Consider the following 16,115-nt stretch of genomic DNA (forward strand, 5'->3'; position numbering starts at 1 on the left):
ATCTATTTATATTTTCCAAATAACGTTTTTTTACGAATAGTAATTTCGAAACGAAAATCCCTAGGAGATATCGATTTGACGTGTTGTTGTGATACGTAAAAATTGATAAACGGGAAAAAGAAAAAAACAAAAAAAAAAGGAAACATAACAATGACATACAAAAAAAAACATCGATAATACATAACAATAATGTGCAGTATTCAGAATATATATTAAACGAAGTTTCTTTGGTGTGAATGACTTTTCAAAAAAATCTTTGATAATATATTGCATGTAATATATTATTCATATTGATAGAGTGCAGTATTGGAACGTATGCTAAACAATGTCTTTAATATGAATGACTTTTACAAATCTGGAATAATATATCACAAGTGACAATATCCGTAGTAACGCAAATGACAATATTTTGTTTATTCTAAGAGGGGAGGGGCGGGGGAGGGAGGAGACAACAGCAACAAAAAAAAAGATTTATTTCCAATACTGTTTGTACCACTCACACAATGTTTAAAGAAAGTTGAAATAGGATAATTAAGTTACATGAACGTAGACGTAACGTTGTTTACTGACACGCATCTCGTTTATATATGCATATACATACATATATATATATATATATATATATATATATATATATATACCTACAGATATATAATCCGAAGCTGACGCGTTTTTCCGACTTTAGGTCGAAGCAGTGTCGACGAACTATTGATTCGCGCACGGGAGAGCTGGCCGTGTTCTCGGTTAGAGAAGCAGTGCCGTATTATTTTCCAGGGCCATGGAAAATCCACCCACGCAATTATTTTTTTGCAATCTCATTTATTCTTTCGCCATATCGCATATGTGGGGGAAGGGGAAGAGATAAAGGGTATATGTACGTATATACACGGAAAATTAAATCAGATAGTTACGGTTGAAAATCGAGACGATTGCATATACATGTATGCATTTACATATACTCGCATTTATATCAGTTGAAGCTTGAATTATAAGGAGAGGGAGGGGGAGTCTATTTGTTATAAAGAAAGGAAAAAAAAAAAAAGAAAAAGAAAAGAGGAAAGAATAGAAAAGAAAATGGTATTAGGGTCAAAGAACCTTGCACTTTTCAATATATATATATATATATATATATAAAAAAAAGAAAAGAAAATGTATAGCGAATTACTATTTCCCGTTATATTATTATACGACCGTTCTACTACTCCTCATCTTCCCTCCTCTTCCTCCTTCTCCTCCTACTCCTCAATCCCTTCTTCTATTTTCTTTTACACTTATGGTGTCTGCTTCCTTCCACGAGATAGAGACTGGCGCGAGCACCAAGACAACTCGGATCAATAAGCCACCAACCTTCCGATTGCCGTAGTGATGCGACAAAAATTAAAATTTTTCGTTTCTTTTTGAACGAACAACGCTTTTGTTTCATCTTTTAAACTAATAAATGATAATTTTTTTTCTTTCCTTTTTTATATATATATATATATATGGAAAATTTTATTACGATTCGATAACGTGTTAATTTAAACGATATAGGCTAGAGAGTCTAATTAATATCTACATATATCAAATTATATGTTAAATATATATGTATATATTAAGGGAACAATTATATATGAAAATTAAATTAACAAAATACGATCGTGAAAAAATTGTAATTAATACTTGGGTGTAAACTGAAGTTGAATGTAATTGACGTTCATAAAGTAATTAATTTTAACGCCATCATACTTTTTTGATAATGCCATTATCAAAAAAGTATGGTGACGTTCGTATGACATAAGAAGACAAGAAAATATAATATATATTTATATATATATATATATATATATATATATATATATATATATATACAATTTGTTACTTATTACATATGATTTACATAGAATATGAAATATCGTTTACCGGTATAGTATTAATACAATATATACGAAGAAACTAAAATAAATAATCGAAGTGAGGCGATTTCAAGGATAGATAGCGCCGCCTTCTCTCCCTTGCCACCGTCAAAGAAAAAAAAGAAAAAAAAAAAAAGAAGAAAGATGAAACGATTCTAAGAAGTTGCCAAGTTCCCTCCTTTTTTTTTTGTTTTTTTCTTTTCTACTAACCTGCAGGTGGATGGGCACTTTCTTCACCGGCGTGCTCATCTTCTCAGATGTAATATCGGTATTTGAGAGAAACGTGTTTCTCTTCGTGTCTAAAAATACCGAGAGAAAGAAAGAGTGAGACAGAGAAAGATTTAAGTTTTTACTTTGTATTTATAAAAGTGAAAGAAAAAGATTTTCTATCACCACCGCGTCAATTGTAACGTTAGAGGTTAAAACGACACAAGCTCGTACTCTCGAGTCAGAAATGCGACTGCGGAGCGATAGACGACGCACTTAACGTGCGCTCTTCAACCGGTTCCCCCACTATTTTCCTTCGTAACGTCACGTGACCCAACAGTCCCTTCCTTTACTAGCGCGAATATTTGAATCATTGTTTTGCATTTTCCCTTCGAATATAATCGATGATATTCCGCAGGATATATTAGCGACATCTGTTGATTTTATTTACTTCATTATTAAGCGTTCTCGATATTTCGTTACCTTCTGCAGTAAATAAATCGAATTATTAATAAATTAATCTTCAATCAAGTATCATAAGAAATTATAGTTGTAATTAATAATTAATCGATTAGTATTTTCAAGAAACATTAAATATTGAATAATTATTGTTATTTCCAATAATAAAAGAAAATAAATCATTCAATATTTAATGTCGATATTCATATTATTTTTTCAATGTCCGATTCGACTCTTTTTCCCGCCTTTTTATGATGAAAAGATATATCTTCAAGCATGGCTGTACGATTGCACGTTAACGATGATTTACACGAAGAAAAGGAATCTGTTATACATTTAATGCCTTGTAAAATACATGGCGATGGACCAGCTAATGTTTCATCCTTTTTTCAACCATACATACGCAAAATAGATAATGAAAGTAAGTTTTAGTTATTTCATTTGCCTCTTAATTTACATATAAATTTAAAATGACTCTAATAATAATAATATTTTATAGATTACAATATTTCATTCCGTGGATATCCACTTCAAGGAAAAAAAATCAAGATTCCTAGTGATTATAAAGGTATAATCTTTTTTGAACATAAGAAACCGGATGCTGAAAATATGCAACGTAACTTGTATTCGAACGGGAGCTTCTCAGAATTTACATATTGGAATTATGACAAAATACCATCTAAAAATGATGCCTTAGCAGCAGCATTAGATTGGATCGACATAGCAGAGGCAGTAAGATTTTCATAAAATGAATTAATTACTTAATAACATAATTGTGATAACCACGTCGTTGCATTTTTCAGCTTCATGGTACAGATATATAGCAGAATTTTTTAAAGAATAAGCTAGTTTTATGGAAATGTTAAATACACTTATTAAATTTTTTACTTTTGATATAAAAATATAAAATAAAGAGATTCTCGAAATTGAATTGCAAATTACTTTATTCTATAGACGTCAAAGTATGATACTTATATTAATAAAGTGTAGGTATACATATTTTAAATATTTTACAATTGTCTTATCATCAGTTATAAGCGCATCTTAAGTCAAATGTTATTACATATTGAATCTATCAAACTGACCAAGATGAAAAAGATGCAAATTATTTCGTTATCAAGATAATGTGTTTACAATTTTATAACTTTTTGGAGCTTATTGAGATTTGCTGGTATTACTACATATAATATATGATGTTTTATATTTAAATATGTTTGTACCTCTTCAAGAGTGAAAAAATGTCAGTACCACTAAGAAAAATATCAAAATTACTGCCTCTAATTGTAACAATCTGCATTGCATATATCACTCTGTGTGTAATATATGATGCTTTAACAAAAGTTCAGTATGTTAGCTAATCTACATAAAGAATAACATAGTATATACTATTTTTAGCAATGTATATAATTATTATGTAAATACGTATTTAATGTGACATTTCATTTATGTCTAATAATCCAATCTAATTAGTGGCAGTGCTATTAAAGGTACAAAGTGGTACAATAATATTTCCAGACAAAAAACTCATTCATATTTATATTTACAATATTTGTAACTTTTTACCCAATGGAATCTATTAAGATATTTTATTAATACAGAAGTTGCAGTCAAAGCTTTGATAAAAGATACATATTACATATACTGCTAAGCTAACTATTTAGATGAATATCAAATAATATCTGCTTTCAGTTTTATCATAAAGTTAATAATTTCTATAAGAATTATTTACAATAGCTTAAATAATTTTTAATGAAAAATTAATCTAAAGATAGCCTTGTTCATTTTAGTTTTTAATGTCTATATGGATAATAAAACATTGCAGCATAAAAAGAAAATTCTGAATTTTACTGTTTAGTTTCAAGCAAAATAAATATACTTTTTTGTAACTACAAGTGCATATAATTGATAGATGATTTTTTTTTATGATTAAAACATGATCATATAATGTTCGATCGAGATATGTTTCAAAAAGACCTACCATCCTTCTTTAAAAACTTTGTAAGAAGATCAATCAATTTTATTTTACTTCTTTGGGATGATAAAGTATTTGATAACAGTTTTCATTTTTACATCTGCTTTCAAAAGTTACAAATTCTTTGTTAAAACATAATAAATAGAAAACATTTCGAATAACTTCATGAGTAAATTTTGTAATAAGAATTTTATAAAAGTACATGTAAAGTGTCAGAATTTAAATAGATATAAATAACTATTTATAGGAGTATCAATTCAATAGATACATATTTAATGTATTATCCATAATTTTGACATTTCTAAAACCCTGTACAAATCGGGGCTCTAATAAATAAATTACTAAATATCAAAACACGTATTGAGAACGTGATTTTATCGTAGGCAATATAAAAAATGGTAATAAACAGTCTTTATCATTTGTCATATCAATAACAAAGATTCAAAGTAAACAACTTCTTAATATATATATATATATATATTTATATATATATATATATATATATGTATGTATATACTGTATGTGCTTTGGTTTACGCAGTCAACTATTTCTGTACATTTAGGAAATTACTAGTATGTATTTTTAATACAGACATTGAATAAAATAATTTTATATTATTAATAAATATTTGTAAAAAGAACTTATGAAAAGGTGCCTAATTCATTTGCCTGGTCCTGATGATATTTATTCTGATCTTGTTGTTGCTTGATAAAAGCACTGAGTCTATTCAATAGAAATTGTTTATCATGACCCTCTAAAACTAATTGATTTTTTAATACTGTAACCATGTGCTTATTCGCTATAGATACTGCATAATAGTAATATAAAAGCAAAACAAGGATAACAAAAGCTGGTATTCCAAAACCAGCAGTTCCTAAGAAAAAAAGTATAGATTGCAGCCAATAAGGAAATTGTGAAAAAGTAAAAATTAACAATGTCCAAACAGATTCTAAGCCTCTGAATGGCCCACAAGACTTTGAAGGCATAATTTCAGCTATGGAATATCCAACTGGAATTACAGCTAAAATAAAAGATATTAATAAAATAAACATAAAAAATGAATTGGATTGACTTGCTCTGTATACTTTACTTGATGGTGTACAATTCACTAAGCAAGCAAACTTTTTTATATAGAATAATAAAAAGGTACCGATTACAGCTACCATTGGCAATAAAGGTGCAAAAAAACAACCAAGCCAACAAATTGCTTGCGAATATACAATGTCCAATACATGTTTGCTTAAGTCAAATTCTTGCTCACCTACAAATCGTAGTATTTTATTTTCTGTATGACGTGCTAAAAGAGACCTAGGGAAATTAATGAAAAATGTCATAAAGAATTGTACAAAGAAATCTGTGGTGTACAATTTAAAGAATTGTTGACCAACAAATGTCTCCCAGCAAAGTAGTTCTCTGATTTCATTATTTGTACATTCTGTATCAGACACTCTAAGTGATACGATTTTGTAAAAAGATGTTAACAATACGATCAAAGAAGAAAGCCTTAAAAAAATAGTACGAAATAATGTTATACGTATAACAAGCAATGGACTATAATTTTCCAAGGCTATTAAATATCGAAATAAAAATGGAACTGCAATATTGAGAGCAACAATGCAAATATATGGAAGAAATTCAAAAAATAAATGCACAATCTCATGAAGAGGAGTGTATCTAATATCGTTATGTTGTCCTTCTTCCGAATACAACGTAACTTGATCGAAAGAAAATTCTATTATGTAATAAATAAATGTACCACAGCCACTTAATATTAATAAAACTAATATATTAACTACAAAACGTAAGGCAAACAATTTCGTTTTTTCTTCTCGCGTACGATTTTGCCTTTCTTCCTCCAATCTCTCTGCCTCTAAAAATCCTTTCATTTCATTGTGCAAAGCCTTATGTTTAACAGCTGCAGATTTTTCATTTTGAATGCAATAATCCCATCCTCCAAAAACTAAATTACAATATTGATAAAATTGTCCCTCACCTTCAACAACTCTTTCCTTAAAACTTTTAGCAGCTGATCTGACAATTGCCACTAAACTGATAATAAAAACAGTAATAATAGCACAAATATATGATAATGGTAAATTATAACGAATGGAAGAACCATCTGCACCATAGATCTTGTGCGTAAATGAGCCATAAAATAACAATGTGTATTCTAAAATCCTATTGGTATTCTCAGTTGTGTTCCAATATAATTCAGAACAACAAGATACACTTGCATTATTATTAGATAAACACATATCCTTTTCCGTTTCTTCCAACAATATTGTTGGCAATATAATGAAACAAAATATGATTAAAAATAAAACTGTGTTCAAATACATTAACCATTTGATAAATAAAAAATATGCTACAATGCCCATCCCAAAATTGCCACCAATCTTTTTCATACTATCATTCCAAAGCTCCATTTTTGAATAAGCTTCTTTCATTCTTGCACGGAATTGTTGCCAAACTTTTCTATGCTGCCACTTTAATTGGTCGAATCCTTGTAATCTCAACTTTGTTGCACTCTAAGTAATATTTATACTTTCATTAATAATCATATCATCTTATTTAATTAACATTAAATAAACATTGAAAATATGTTATTAAAAGGATGATTAAAGATATACCTGTAACTGATTTTTTAATTGTATCTTTTGTGTCATGGATACAGGCATAGATTTAATCTGCATTATTTCTTCCCATGTGCGTTCTTCATTAGATAAATTCTCAGATAAATCTGGTAACATAGAAACTGCTGCATCATGAATATTCGTTGACATACGTCTCGCAGTACTAGTACCACGTGATCTGGTACTAGTACGTCTTCTCAAAGTTGTTTTTGTGTCATTACATATACGCTTAGCTGTGGCTACAATTAAAATATAATTTATCAAATAATATTGTTTAATCTTCAAAACAGAAGAAATAAAGAAAGAAAGAAAAAAAAAAAAAAAAACGAATAACAAAGAAACCTATAGAATTTTATAAATTGATATTTCTCTTACCGACACGAGATTTTTTGCTGGGAAGTAAAGTTGCGATATGAGAAGGATCTCTTATTGCTTGTTGTAAATCAGCTTCTATTGCTGCAGGATAACTTTCTTGATAAAATTCAGCACCAGCTTCTTCCCATCCTTGTGCCCTATCACAGCCACGTTTCTTTCTTTCTCCACCAGACATTTTTTAATTTGTCAAAAATATTTCGAATTTTATTATCAATATTTTTCTAATCTTTGGAAATATCACGGCTCATAAAAATTATGAGGTTATAATACTGGCAAGTGTATTAATGCAATGAAATAAGTTGTCATTACTATACTTATTGTATGACATCCAATCTTCATAATTATATATAATTATGGAGAAGAATGTTTATATTTTATAGCATTAATTGTCGAATAAAATGTTTATGCTGAAAAGAACAAACCACAATTTATATTATCTTCACTGGCACTACGTTTGATATACATTTAACAAATGCATATGTACTTATCAATATAATTAAACAAACAATTAAATCGCAGAAATTATATCATTCTTATTGAAAGATAAGATAATCTTTATAAATACAAGTTTGATTAAAATAATAGCTTATCATTGAGAAATGTGTAATTCATTACTCATTGAGCATACAAATCTGATATCTAAGCGTTCCCACATATAATTTTCGATCCTTGATGCATAAAGATATAATTTTAGAACTATGTTATAATTAAAACGTTAAATATGATCATACCGTTGTATATTTAATACTTGGTTTCTCACATATCTTACTATCGAAAATGATTAAAAAGTTGAACGAATATCGAACAAAGTAACACAGTGGCATCTTGTTTTCGCCATACGTCAAATTGGTGACGAGAAGTAGGTATTAAACAAAAAGAATATAAAGCTTTTATCAAGAATCTTATAGAGAGGTGAACTCGCTTGTTCATAACCAATTGAAGAAAAGAAAAAACAAGTTAAGCATTGAATAGGTTATTCCTAGAGGACATATTTGTCACGAAATTCAAAGACTTACTCTGATTGGACGATACGTTACATTACATCAATGCACATTGATATTCGAATTATATATTTCTTTTTAAATATCGTTTACAATTATCATTAAAAAAACAATATAATACAATAAAAAAAAAACATGTTCACTTATTGAAGTATATAAGTTTTCATATACATTGTATCCTGTTTTCTTATAACTAAAATATTGATTGATTGATTTATTTATTTATTTATTTATTTATTGAAAAAAAATTCTTAAATAAATATATGTAAGCAATAAATTAATTTTCATTTATCTTTTATAAGCAGATAGACAATATTTTTTGTAATTGTAGCATTGATTATTACAAGAATAAGAAATAATAATTTATAGAAAGCCGATTCTTGCAGATTGATTTAATATATATGCATTATATATCATTAATTTTTGTGTACAATATATGTATTACATACCACATCGGGATATCAGTTGTACACTATTAATACATTACTGTCAGATTACTAATAAGTTAGATTAAATAATATCTGAAGTAATAAACAACAACATAAAATCAAAAAGGAAAAAATACCTCCAAAAATTACATTCTAATAACAAAATTAAAGCGAAATTTCTTAGGTTTTACATTATAACTTAAAATAACAAATTTTTTGTAATCAAAAAACATCTATGAAAACCAAATCGAGATACATTTTATTTCGAGATATTTAACGAATTAAAAAATAATTTTAATGCTGTCGATTACCCCAGCCTCTTCCACGATTATAACCGTCACGTTGACAATTACTTCGATTGGAATTATTGCCAGTTTGATTCCATCCACCTTGAACTCTACCTGAATTACTACGTTGTTGATAATCTTGACTATAATTTCCTGCAGGATCATTATAATCATAATATCCTCCACTTGATCTATTACCACAGGCTCCACTATTGGAAACCCCTCCAACCCTATTATTTCCATAAGTTACTCCAGTACCACTGGTATAATAATTATTAGTTCTTCCTCCTCCTCTTTCTCCATAATTTCCTCCAGTCCCACCATAATTACTGGCAACTTCAATGCTATAATTGTTACTTCCACCACTGCTACCGTAACCTGATCCACTTCTAGGATTGACACAACCACCTCCACCGCTATTCCCATAGCTACTTCCCATTCCACCAGTCCCATAGCTAGTACCACTCCCATAGCTACTTCCTCCTCTACCACCACCATAACCTCCGCCTCCTCTACCCCCTCCTCCACCGCCTCCTCTTGCACCACCACCACCTCGACCACCTGACCCGCTAGTATTGCCTCCTCCTCCTCCTCTATTATATCCACTAAAATTTTAAATTAAAAATCCAATGGTTACATTTTTCAATAGAAATATTATAATTTAGCTAACGTATGTATTATAAAATTCATTATAATCAAACCTAGATGGAGGTCCTGGAACTCTATCTTTCTGCCATGGTGGCATTTCTGGTGGTGGAGGTTCTTGTTCGTATGGTCTTCCTCCACGATCCGGGACATCCCCTATAATGACTTTATTTATGTTACTTCGAGTATTTTTACGTACGGCTGCATTACTCGTCTTCTCCACCACTGCTAAATCATCTCGTGCTGCTAATAAATCAGCAATACCAACATTTGGCTTTGTACCCATTTTTCCTCTTCCCGAATGATATCTACTATTCAATTCCTTCTCTAATGTTCGCACTCTTTCGGACCACTAAATATCAAATTAAACTATATTCAATTAACTGTTCAATTACTTTCATTCGTTAAACTAATAATCAAAAATTTTCTTACCAGAAATGATTGAATTGTTACATCTAATCGTTTAAGTAACATTTCTCTGCGCATCTCATATTCTTTATGTAATTCTTTGTCAACATTAGAAAGCTTATTCCATTGATCGGTAGATAATTCACCAAAAATTAAAGGTTTGCCCAAAAGATCGGCAGGAACTTTTGATATTACATCTTTTAATTTATTTTCTAATTTTGTAAATAGCATTTGCACTGTAATATTTTCTGGTGGTTTTTGAAATTGTAATGCTATTAACATATTTTTAAGATGCTTTGCAGTATCACTTTCATTCTATAAAATATTAATTGATATTATATATCTTTTTTATGTTGTATTATATATATATATATATTTATATACAATAAAAGATATATAATACATAGTAAAAAAATATATAAATAGAAGAAACACATCAGAAATTTTAATATACTTACAATAATAACTTCTAAAGTTGAATCAGTTTCTTTTTCTTTAACTTGCAATAACTTACAAGCCATAAGTTCAGAAATTAGAATTTCGATCAACAAAGTCCTATTTCCTTTGTCGGCTAATCGTTGATTTACATTTCCAGTAGTTAAATTTTGATTAACGCATCCTATTTCTTTAAGGAAACAACTTAATTCTAACAAGAAAGAACTTGCATCATCAGGAGTTTGAGTAGGATTAATAGTTTCATCTATATTAATAAACGTTCCTATTTGCTCCGCAAGCCAAGCAATTAAACCAGTATAATCTACAGATTTTGGTCCAAGCTCTAAAGCTTTAGACATTTTATCAACTTGAAGTAACGAGCCTTGATACCTTCAAGAAAAAACGATATCGATTGAAGCCATATAAATGAAAAAAAAATGATAATAATAATAATGTTTGACGATAAACAATTCAAATTTTTATCATAATTCATATTATTTTACCGATAATATAAAAGTTAATGTTAAAATATGTTGGATATTTAATTTTATAACCTCGAAATACATACCCGACATTTTCGAGTGCTTGTAACAGATCTGTTTCCATATCGAAAAATGTATCGCTGAATTAACGTAACTAAAATAAAGTTATTTTAATGTTATACATATAAAATAATAACATATTTATGACGAAATATCGAATACGAAAACCTGACGTTTCGATATAATCTACGTAGCGGCGAGCAATATGGCTGCTGCCGGTAAGATCGATGTAGATGTCGCAGCATTAGTATCTAATAATATAAATGTGTCAAATATCTGAATCACTTTTATTTTTATTTTTACGAACGCCAGAGTTCAAAATGATTTATATTTTACTTACCAAAGAGTAAATAACGTAATATAGGATAAGTCAAAATAAAACTCAAAGTAATTACAAAAGTAAAAATTTTCAAACTTTAGTGCATTACATGTACTGTACTTACATAGTTGAGCTTATATACATACATATAGTTAATAATCATTACAGCTATTATTTACATAAAAAAAAATCCCTTCGAAATACTACACAAATTATTTGATACTTAGTTTTTCGTCATTTTTACTAATAAATATTAGTTAATAACTTTTAAATGTATAGTAGATAGGATCATTATGAATTTTAATTTATATATTTCTCATAAGTGATCAAGTACTTAGTTCTTTTATCCATATGAATTGCATATTTTTTTTCACGTTTTGATAATTACTTGAACTTATTTGTCCTTAAATATTTGCATATTCATATATGTAGGTACATTGTCTAATAGTGCTTTGGGAAATGTATTATTTATAGCACCATGCGTATGTGCAGTTTTTTCTAGAGAATGTGATTTACAATCTCCTTTGTACTACTTTATTCTACTGGATTTCTACATTTCAACTATAAAGAGAAGATATTTTATATAAAATGAAAGATTGATAGTGACTGCATATAATTTAAACTAATGATAATAAATAAAAGTACACTTTCCTTAGTTTGAACATAGATGACAAGTAATATTGTATTGAGAAATAGTTACAAGTCAGTCACTTTTCAGAAAGATATTTAAAGATCTGTACAATTGTGCTTTACAGCTATCCATTAATATAAAATATAAGGTGTTTAGATTTTTTTTTTATTATTTTTTTTTTTTTTTATTTTTTTTTTATATATAAATAGTAATATGTTAAATGCATGCTGTTGCACTAATGATATGAAACAAGATTTAACAAAATTTGATCGGTTGCGTCATATTTTACAAATCTAAAACTTTATGTTATCGTATAAACAGTACATTTTGTCTTTATACCAAAAGTGCACCCAAGTTACATGCCGCAGATTACTTCTTACCGAACAAACCTGCAAATATCTTAACAGTTTTGTACACATTAAGCTAATAATAATTAAGTTTTTAACATTTTGTATCATTATAATACAGTGATCAATTAACCTGTTAACCGGGGAGGATGAGTTAATAAATTAAACAAATTTCTTTTTCATTATTAATGAGAAAGCATTATACTTATTAATTCTTATCCTTACCAAAGTTTTTTACTCTCTATCTGTACCATATTATTTTCAATAAATAATATGAAATAAATTGAAATAGATTTCTCATGAATCTGTACTGACCAATCAAAAATTTCTCCCCAGTTTAAAGATTAATTATCTATGTTACCTTCATAAAAGGATTCACACTTTTCTAATAAACGGAGAACTGGATTGATGTTATAGGGAAACAAAGCTTTAGACACTAATCTGTCTATTGCCAATCGAAGTCTTATTAATATTGTCATGGTATCATCCAACTCTCTACCACAACATGATACAAATTCTGGCCAATTTCTTCTGATATACTTCAAGAATCTCAGTAAATACAATAAAAAACAAGTTTCATTACTAACAAGTAAGTCTAATAAAACATCTGGATCATGAGATACAGCATGTATGAATTGTATAAATGTTAATGTTGGACTAAGCATATGACCTAAATCATTTTGTGGTGGTCCTCTATAAAAAAGACCAACTGCTACATCAAGGCAGCAGACCATGCCTTCTATCAGGAAATCATCTTGATCGTGAAACATTTGTACAACCCATTGTGATAATGGCATTTCTGGATGGAAAGGCATTAATGTTTTGACACACTGATCTAGCTGTCTTAAAACTTCTCTGATACTTCGTTCAATAACTGCCATGTCGGCATCAAGATCCTCCGCCTCTGAGCCTAAAGAAGAATCACTAGAATCACTGCGCGTTTCCTTAACAGTCACTGCAACACTTTTTAGAACTAAGAGCACAATTTTTTGAAGAAGTGGTCTGTCTCCCTCGCCAGAACCACCTCCAAATCTTCCAGATCCATGACGATACGGCAAGGAATCTAATAATCTCCAATCTTTAACGGCACGAACGATTAAATGTGCTAGAGAGCAAGGTTCATCAGGTAAGACATCTTGTAGTGCCAATGTACTACCATAACATAATACTTCATTAAACAATCCTAAAAGATGTCTCCAGATTATACCTGGAACATTGGCATTCAGCAACAGAACCAAATTGTCTAATTGAGAATAAAAAAGTTTAGTATCGATAACCGATAAATTGGCTTTTACAGAAATTATTGATTCCCATAAATCTAAAAATGTTACAACAGCAGACTCATGTTGTGGTGTGTACGAGGCAAGAATTGCATCAAATTTGGATACTAATATAGTCCATTTAGATTCTAGTACTTTAACACACATAGCTTTTATTGAAGTGCTATCAAAACTTTCTGTGTCTGATATTGTTATAGTATTACAACTGGACGGTGGCACTAAACTGTCTGTCTCTTCCAATGGATGAATGCTGCAATCTTTATGTTCTACCACTCTTTTCACAATATCCAAAGTGAATACCATTTGACTGGGAGAGTGAGTATTCACTAAAGATTGAGTAAGTCTCTCCAACCAAGCAACTTCAATATTGTCCTTTGTTACAATAAAAAATGAAGCCAAAACTCTGCTTGCAACAAACGATATAAACTTATTGGTTGTACTTGAAAGATCAATGATTTGATCTATAATACCATGTTCATTTCGTGCTAACGCATCACAAACATCCGCAACTCTACTGCACATAACGCCTCTTGTATTCTGTTTAATGGCCAAATCAAAAAGAAGCTGCAAGGCGCTTAGAAATTCCAAAGTATGATCAGGTTCCCATTCTGATAATACTATAGGACGAAAACTACCATCTGCCATTTCCACTGTTGCAGTGGTAAATGGTTTACGCAAGCTACTCTCTGGTATGTTGCATAAACATTGAGCTAATAAACTGTTCTGAAAACATTGTATATCAGTGAATGATTCTCTTCCATCATTACTATTCTCAAGACGTTGTTTCTTTTTTGCAGGTTCCTCCATTGTGCTGACAGGAGGAAAATGAAGACAGCGCCAAAGCACCATTAGCAAATGTATTCTAACATCTACTTTTATCTCTTATAAACTTTTTATCAAGTTATTTTCATAATGCACATGATCTTCCAACAAGAGGAATACCACATAAATGCCAAATATGATTCGTTCCACATTTGCTTTCAGTGACTATAACATTCATAGAAATATCATATATATCCTGTCGACATTTGTTCTGAAAGAAAGAAGATAAATAATTATATATGATATGTGTACGTATATATACCATATTTATTTTAACAACAATGAAGAAACATTAAAAAAATGTTAGAAGATATATTAAAATGTATAAAAGAAAATTGTATATTATATACTATTTATAAAGCTTTATATCTCTGTTACATGCATGTTATATCTTTTTAATAAAACATACATATCTAATGCTTTGACAAATAAGAAGGACAATTGAAAATGTTGTTATGATATTGAAGGAAAATATAAAACAACTTACAAAGATGAGATTCCAAAAGATCTTCTTTTATAGGTAGTTCAACAAAGTATTTGTATGTTCAATACATTATGTTGTATATATACATATAATTAGATATAGATATTAAAATGCGTTCACGTGTATCAATAGTACATAAGATATTCCTTTAATACATCCTAGTAGATAATAAATAGTCCCAATTTTAATAAAGATGAAAAATCGTGTTTGTTCATAGATGTATTTAAAAAATTATAGCGGTGAAGTCAACTTTAGCAGTGGTTGCACATGTAACGCATAAAACCGACGCTCCTTGTTATGTTGCGAATAATTGCGCATAGCAAGATTTTTCATTAAATATTTCGTAAGTAAGTAAACATACACGTTGGAATCATTGTTATTGAAGTTAATGTTTTCACTGTATTTCACTTGTTCAAGGATATAAATATATTATTGTTTGTGATCGATGAAATTCTTTTGACTAGGAAGTGACTGGGCACTCGAGCCCAGCTTTGCTCTGTTGCCACGTATACATGCTACCGAGTAAAAATAATAAATCTGTATTTATTTAATACGGCGAACAAAGGGTCCACATAAAACGCTTTATATCTTATATCGAGCGGCAAAATATTAACTCGATAATGCATAAGACACGAATTCTTCGTGTTTAAAATATTATTTTGAGATGGCATCATGCGGAGCTGCGTAACACAGTAGCTCCTCGTCGCACATTCCACAATGTACTGAGCGAGATTAAAAGAACCGCTTCAGTAATTGCTTCGAAACTGTTACTAAACTTCATTAAATATTCATTGAGGGATTATTATACAATTATTCTTATTAAAATTAATCCCGATTAAAAAGTCTCATAATAAATATGCAGGATGATCGGCAACTCTGCAGCGATCACAGCGCCTCGACCATTTTGCATTTGTTGGAACTAAAAATGATAGAAATGGTTATCCATTT

At 29.5% G+C, this 16,115-nt stretch overlaps 5 protein-coding genes across 9 annotated transcripts in view; 1 reads left to right on the forward strand and 4 right to left on the reverse strand.

Annotated features, from left to right (window-relative positions):
• LOC124956767 (dihydropyrimidinase) overlaps positions 1-2,371 on the reverse strand; it is a 16,791-nt gene extending 14,420 nt beyond the window's left edge. For 2 of the 4 annotated variants that reach the window (XM_047512994.1, XM_047512996.1), the window contains exon 1: positions 2,103-2,371. In XM_047512994.1, the coding sequence (XP_047368950.1) occupies positions 2,103-2,141 (39 nt within the window). In that variant the 5' untranslated portion in view covers positions 2,142-2,371. The remainder of the gene's footprint in view (positions 1-2,102) is intronic. The other 2 variants (XM_047512993.1, XM_047512995.1) reach the window with 1 other exon arrangement.
• A 386-nt stretch (positions 2,372-2,757) lies between these two features.
• On the forward strand, positions 2,758-6,340 carry LOC124956770 (ribonuclease H2 subunit C). Of its 2 annotated transcripts, none has more exons than XM_047512999.1 (3): positions 2,758-2,979; positions 3,058-3,290; positions 5,336-6,340. In XM_047512999.1, exons 1-3 carry the CDS (start codon positions 2,835-2,837, stop codon positions 5,372-5,374), a joined length of 417 nt encoding a protein of 138 aa, XP_047368955.1. In that variant the 5' UTR covers positions 2,758-2,834; the 3' UTR covers positions 5,375-6,340. The 2 variants fall into 2 exon arrangements, with proteins under 2 accessions (XP_047368955.1, XP_047368956.1); XM_047513000.1 differs by lacking the exon at positions 5,336-6,340 and adding an exon at positions 3,362-3,489 and having other exon boundaries at positions 2,770-2,979.
• LOC124956766 (transmembrane channel-like protein 7) lies at positions 3,485-8,865 on the reverse strand. The gene is made up of 4 exons (XM_047512991.1): positions 8,270-8,865; positions 7,539-7,945; positions 7,161-7,402; positions 3,485-7,058 (listed from the first exon to the last, which is right to left on the reverse strand). The coding sequence occupies exons 2-4, from the start codon at positions 7,711-7,713 to the stop codon at positions 5,172-5,174; spliced, it is 2,304 nt and encodes a 767-aa protein (XP_047368947.1). The 5' UTR covers positions 7,714-7,945; positions 8,270-8,865; the 3' UTR covers positions 3,485-5,171.
• A 51-nt stretch (positions 8,866-8,916) lies between these two features.
• LOC124956769 (protein FAM98B) lies at positions 8,917-11,517 on the reverse strand. Its single transcript, XM_047512998.1, has 5 exons — positions 11,311-11,517; positions 10,766-11,132; positions 10,332-10,622; positions 9,956-10,251; positions 8,917-9,859 (listed from the first exon to the last, which is right to left on the reverse strand). Exons 1-5 carry the CDS (start codon positions 11,346-11,348, stop codon positions 9,262-9,264), a joined length of 1,590 nt encoding a protein of 529 aa, XP_047368954.1. The 5' UTR covers positions 11,349-11,517; the 3' UTR covers positions 8,917-9,261.
• A 158-nt stretch (positions 11,518-11,675) lies between these two features.
• On the reverse strand, positions 11,676-16,055 carry LOC124956768 (protein lines). The gene is made up of 2 exons (XM_047512997.1): positions 15,171-16,055; positions 11,676-14,894 (listed from the first exon to the last, which is right to left on the reverse strand). The coding sequence occupies exon 2, from the start codon at positions 14,708-14,710 to the stop codon at positions 12,926-12,928; it is 1,785 nt and encodes a 594-aa protein (XP_047368953.1). The 5' UTR covers positions 14,711-14,894; positions 15,171-16,055; the 3' UTR covers positions 11,676-12,925.
• Positions 16,056-16,115: the final 60 nt, after the last annotated feature.

This window comes from Vespa velutina, chromosome 23 (genome assembly GCF_912470025.1).
Source record: "Vespa velutina chromosome 23, iVesVel2.1, whole genome shotgun sequence".
NCBI lineage: Eukaryota > Metazoa > Arthropoda > Insecta > Hymenoptera > Vespidae > Vespa > Vespa velutina.

Excerpts from the sequence above, each read along its gene's own strand:
- LOC124956770 (XM_047512999.1), top strand. The coding sequence starts at position 2,835 with ATGGCTGTACGATTGCACGTTAACGATGATTTACACGAAGAAAAGGAA. Across the intron at positions 2,980-3,057 it reads ACGCAAAATAGATAATGAAA|ATTACAATATTTCATTCCGT; the intron begins GTAAGTTTTAGT and ends AATATTTTATAG. Across the intron at positions 3,291-5,335 it reads GGATCGACATAGCAGAGGCA|ATACTGCATAATAGTAATAT; the intron begins GTAAGATTTTCA and ends TATTCGCTATAG.
- LOC124956766 (XM_047512991.1), bottom strand. The coding sequence starts at position 7,713 with ATGTCTGGTGGAGAAAGAAAGAAACGTGGCTGTGATAGGGCACAAGGA. Across the intron at positions 7,403-7,538 it reads CAGCAAAAAATCTCGTGTCG|CCACAGCTAAGCGTATATGT; the intron begins GTAAGAGAAATA and ends TTTTAATTGTAG. Across the intron at positions 7,059-7,160 it reads AATTAAAAAATCAGTTACAG|AGTGCAACAAAGTTGAGATT; the intron begins GTATATCTTTAA and ends AATATTACTTAG.
- LOC124956769 (XM_047512998.1), bottom strand. The coding sequence starts at position 11,348 with ATGGAAACAGATCTGTTACAAGCACTCGAAAATGTCGG. Across the intron at positions 10,252-10,331 it reads TAACAATTCAATCATTTCTG|TGGTCCGAAAGAGTGCGAAC; the intron begins GTAAGAAAATTT and ends TTTGATATTTAG. Across the intron at positions 9,860-9,955 it reads GTTCCAGGACCTCCATCTAG|TGGATATAATAGAGGAGGAG; the intron begins GTTTGATTATAA and ends TTAAAATTTTAG.
- LOC124956768 (XM_047512997.1), bottom strand. The coding sequence starts at position 14,710 with ATGGTGCTTTGGCGCTGTCTTCATTTTCCTCCTGTCAGCACAATGGAG.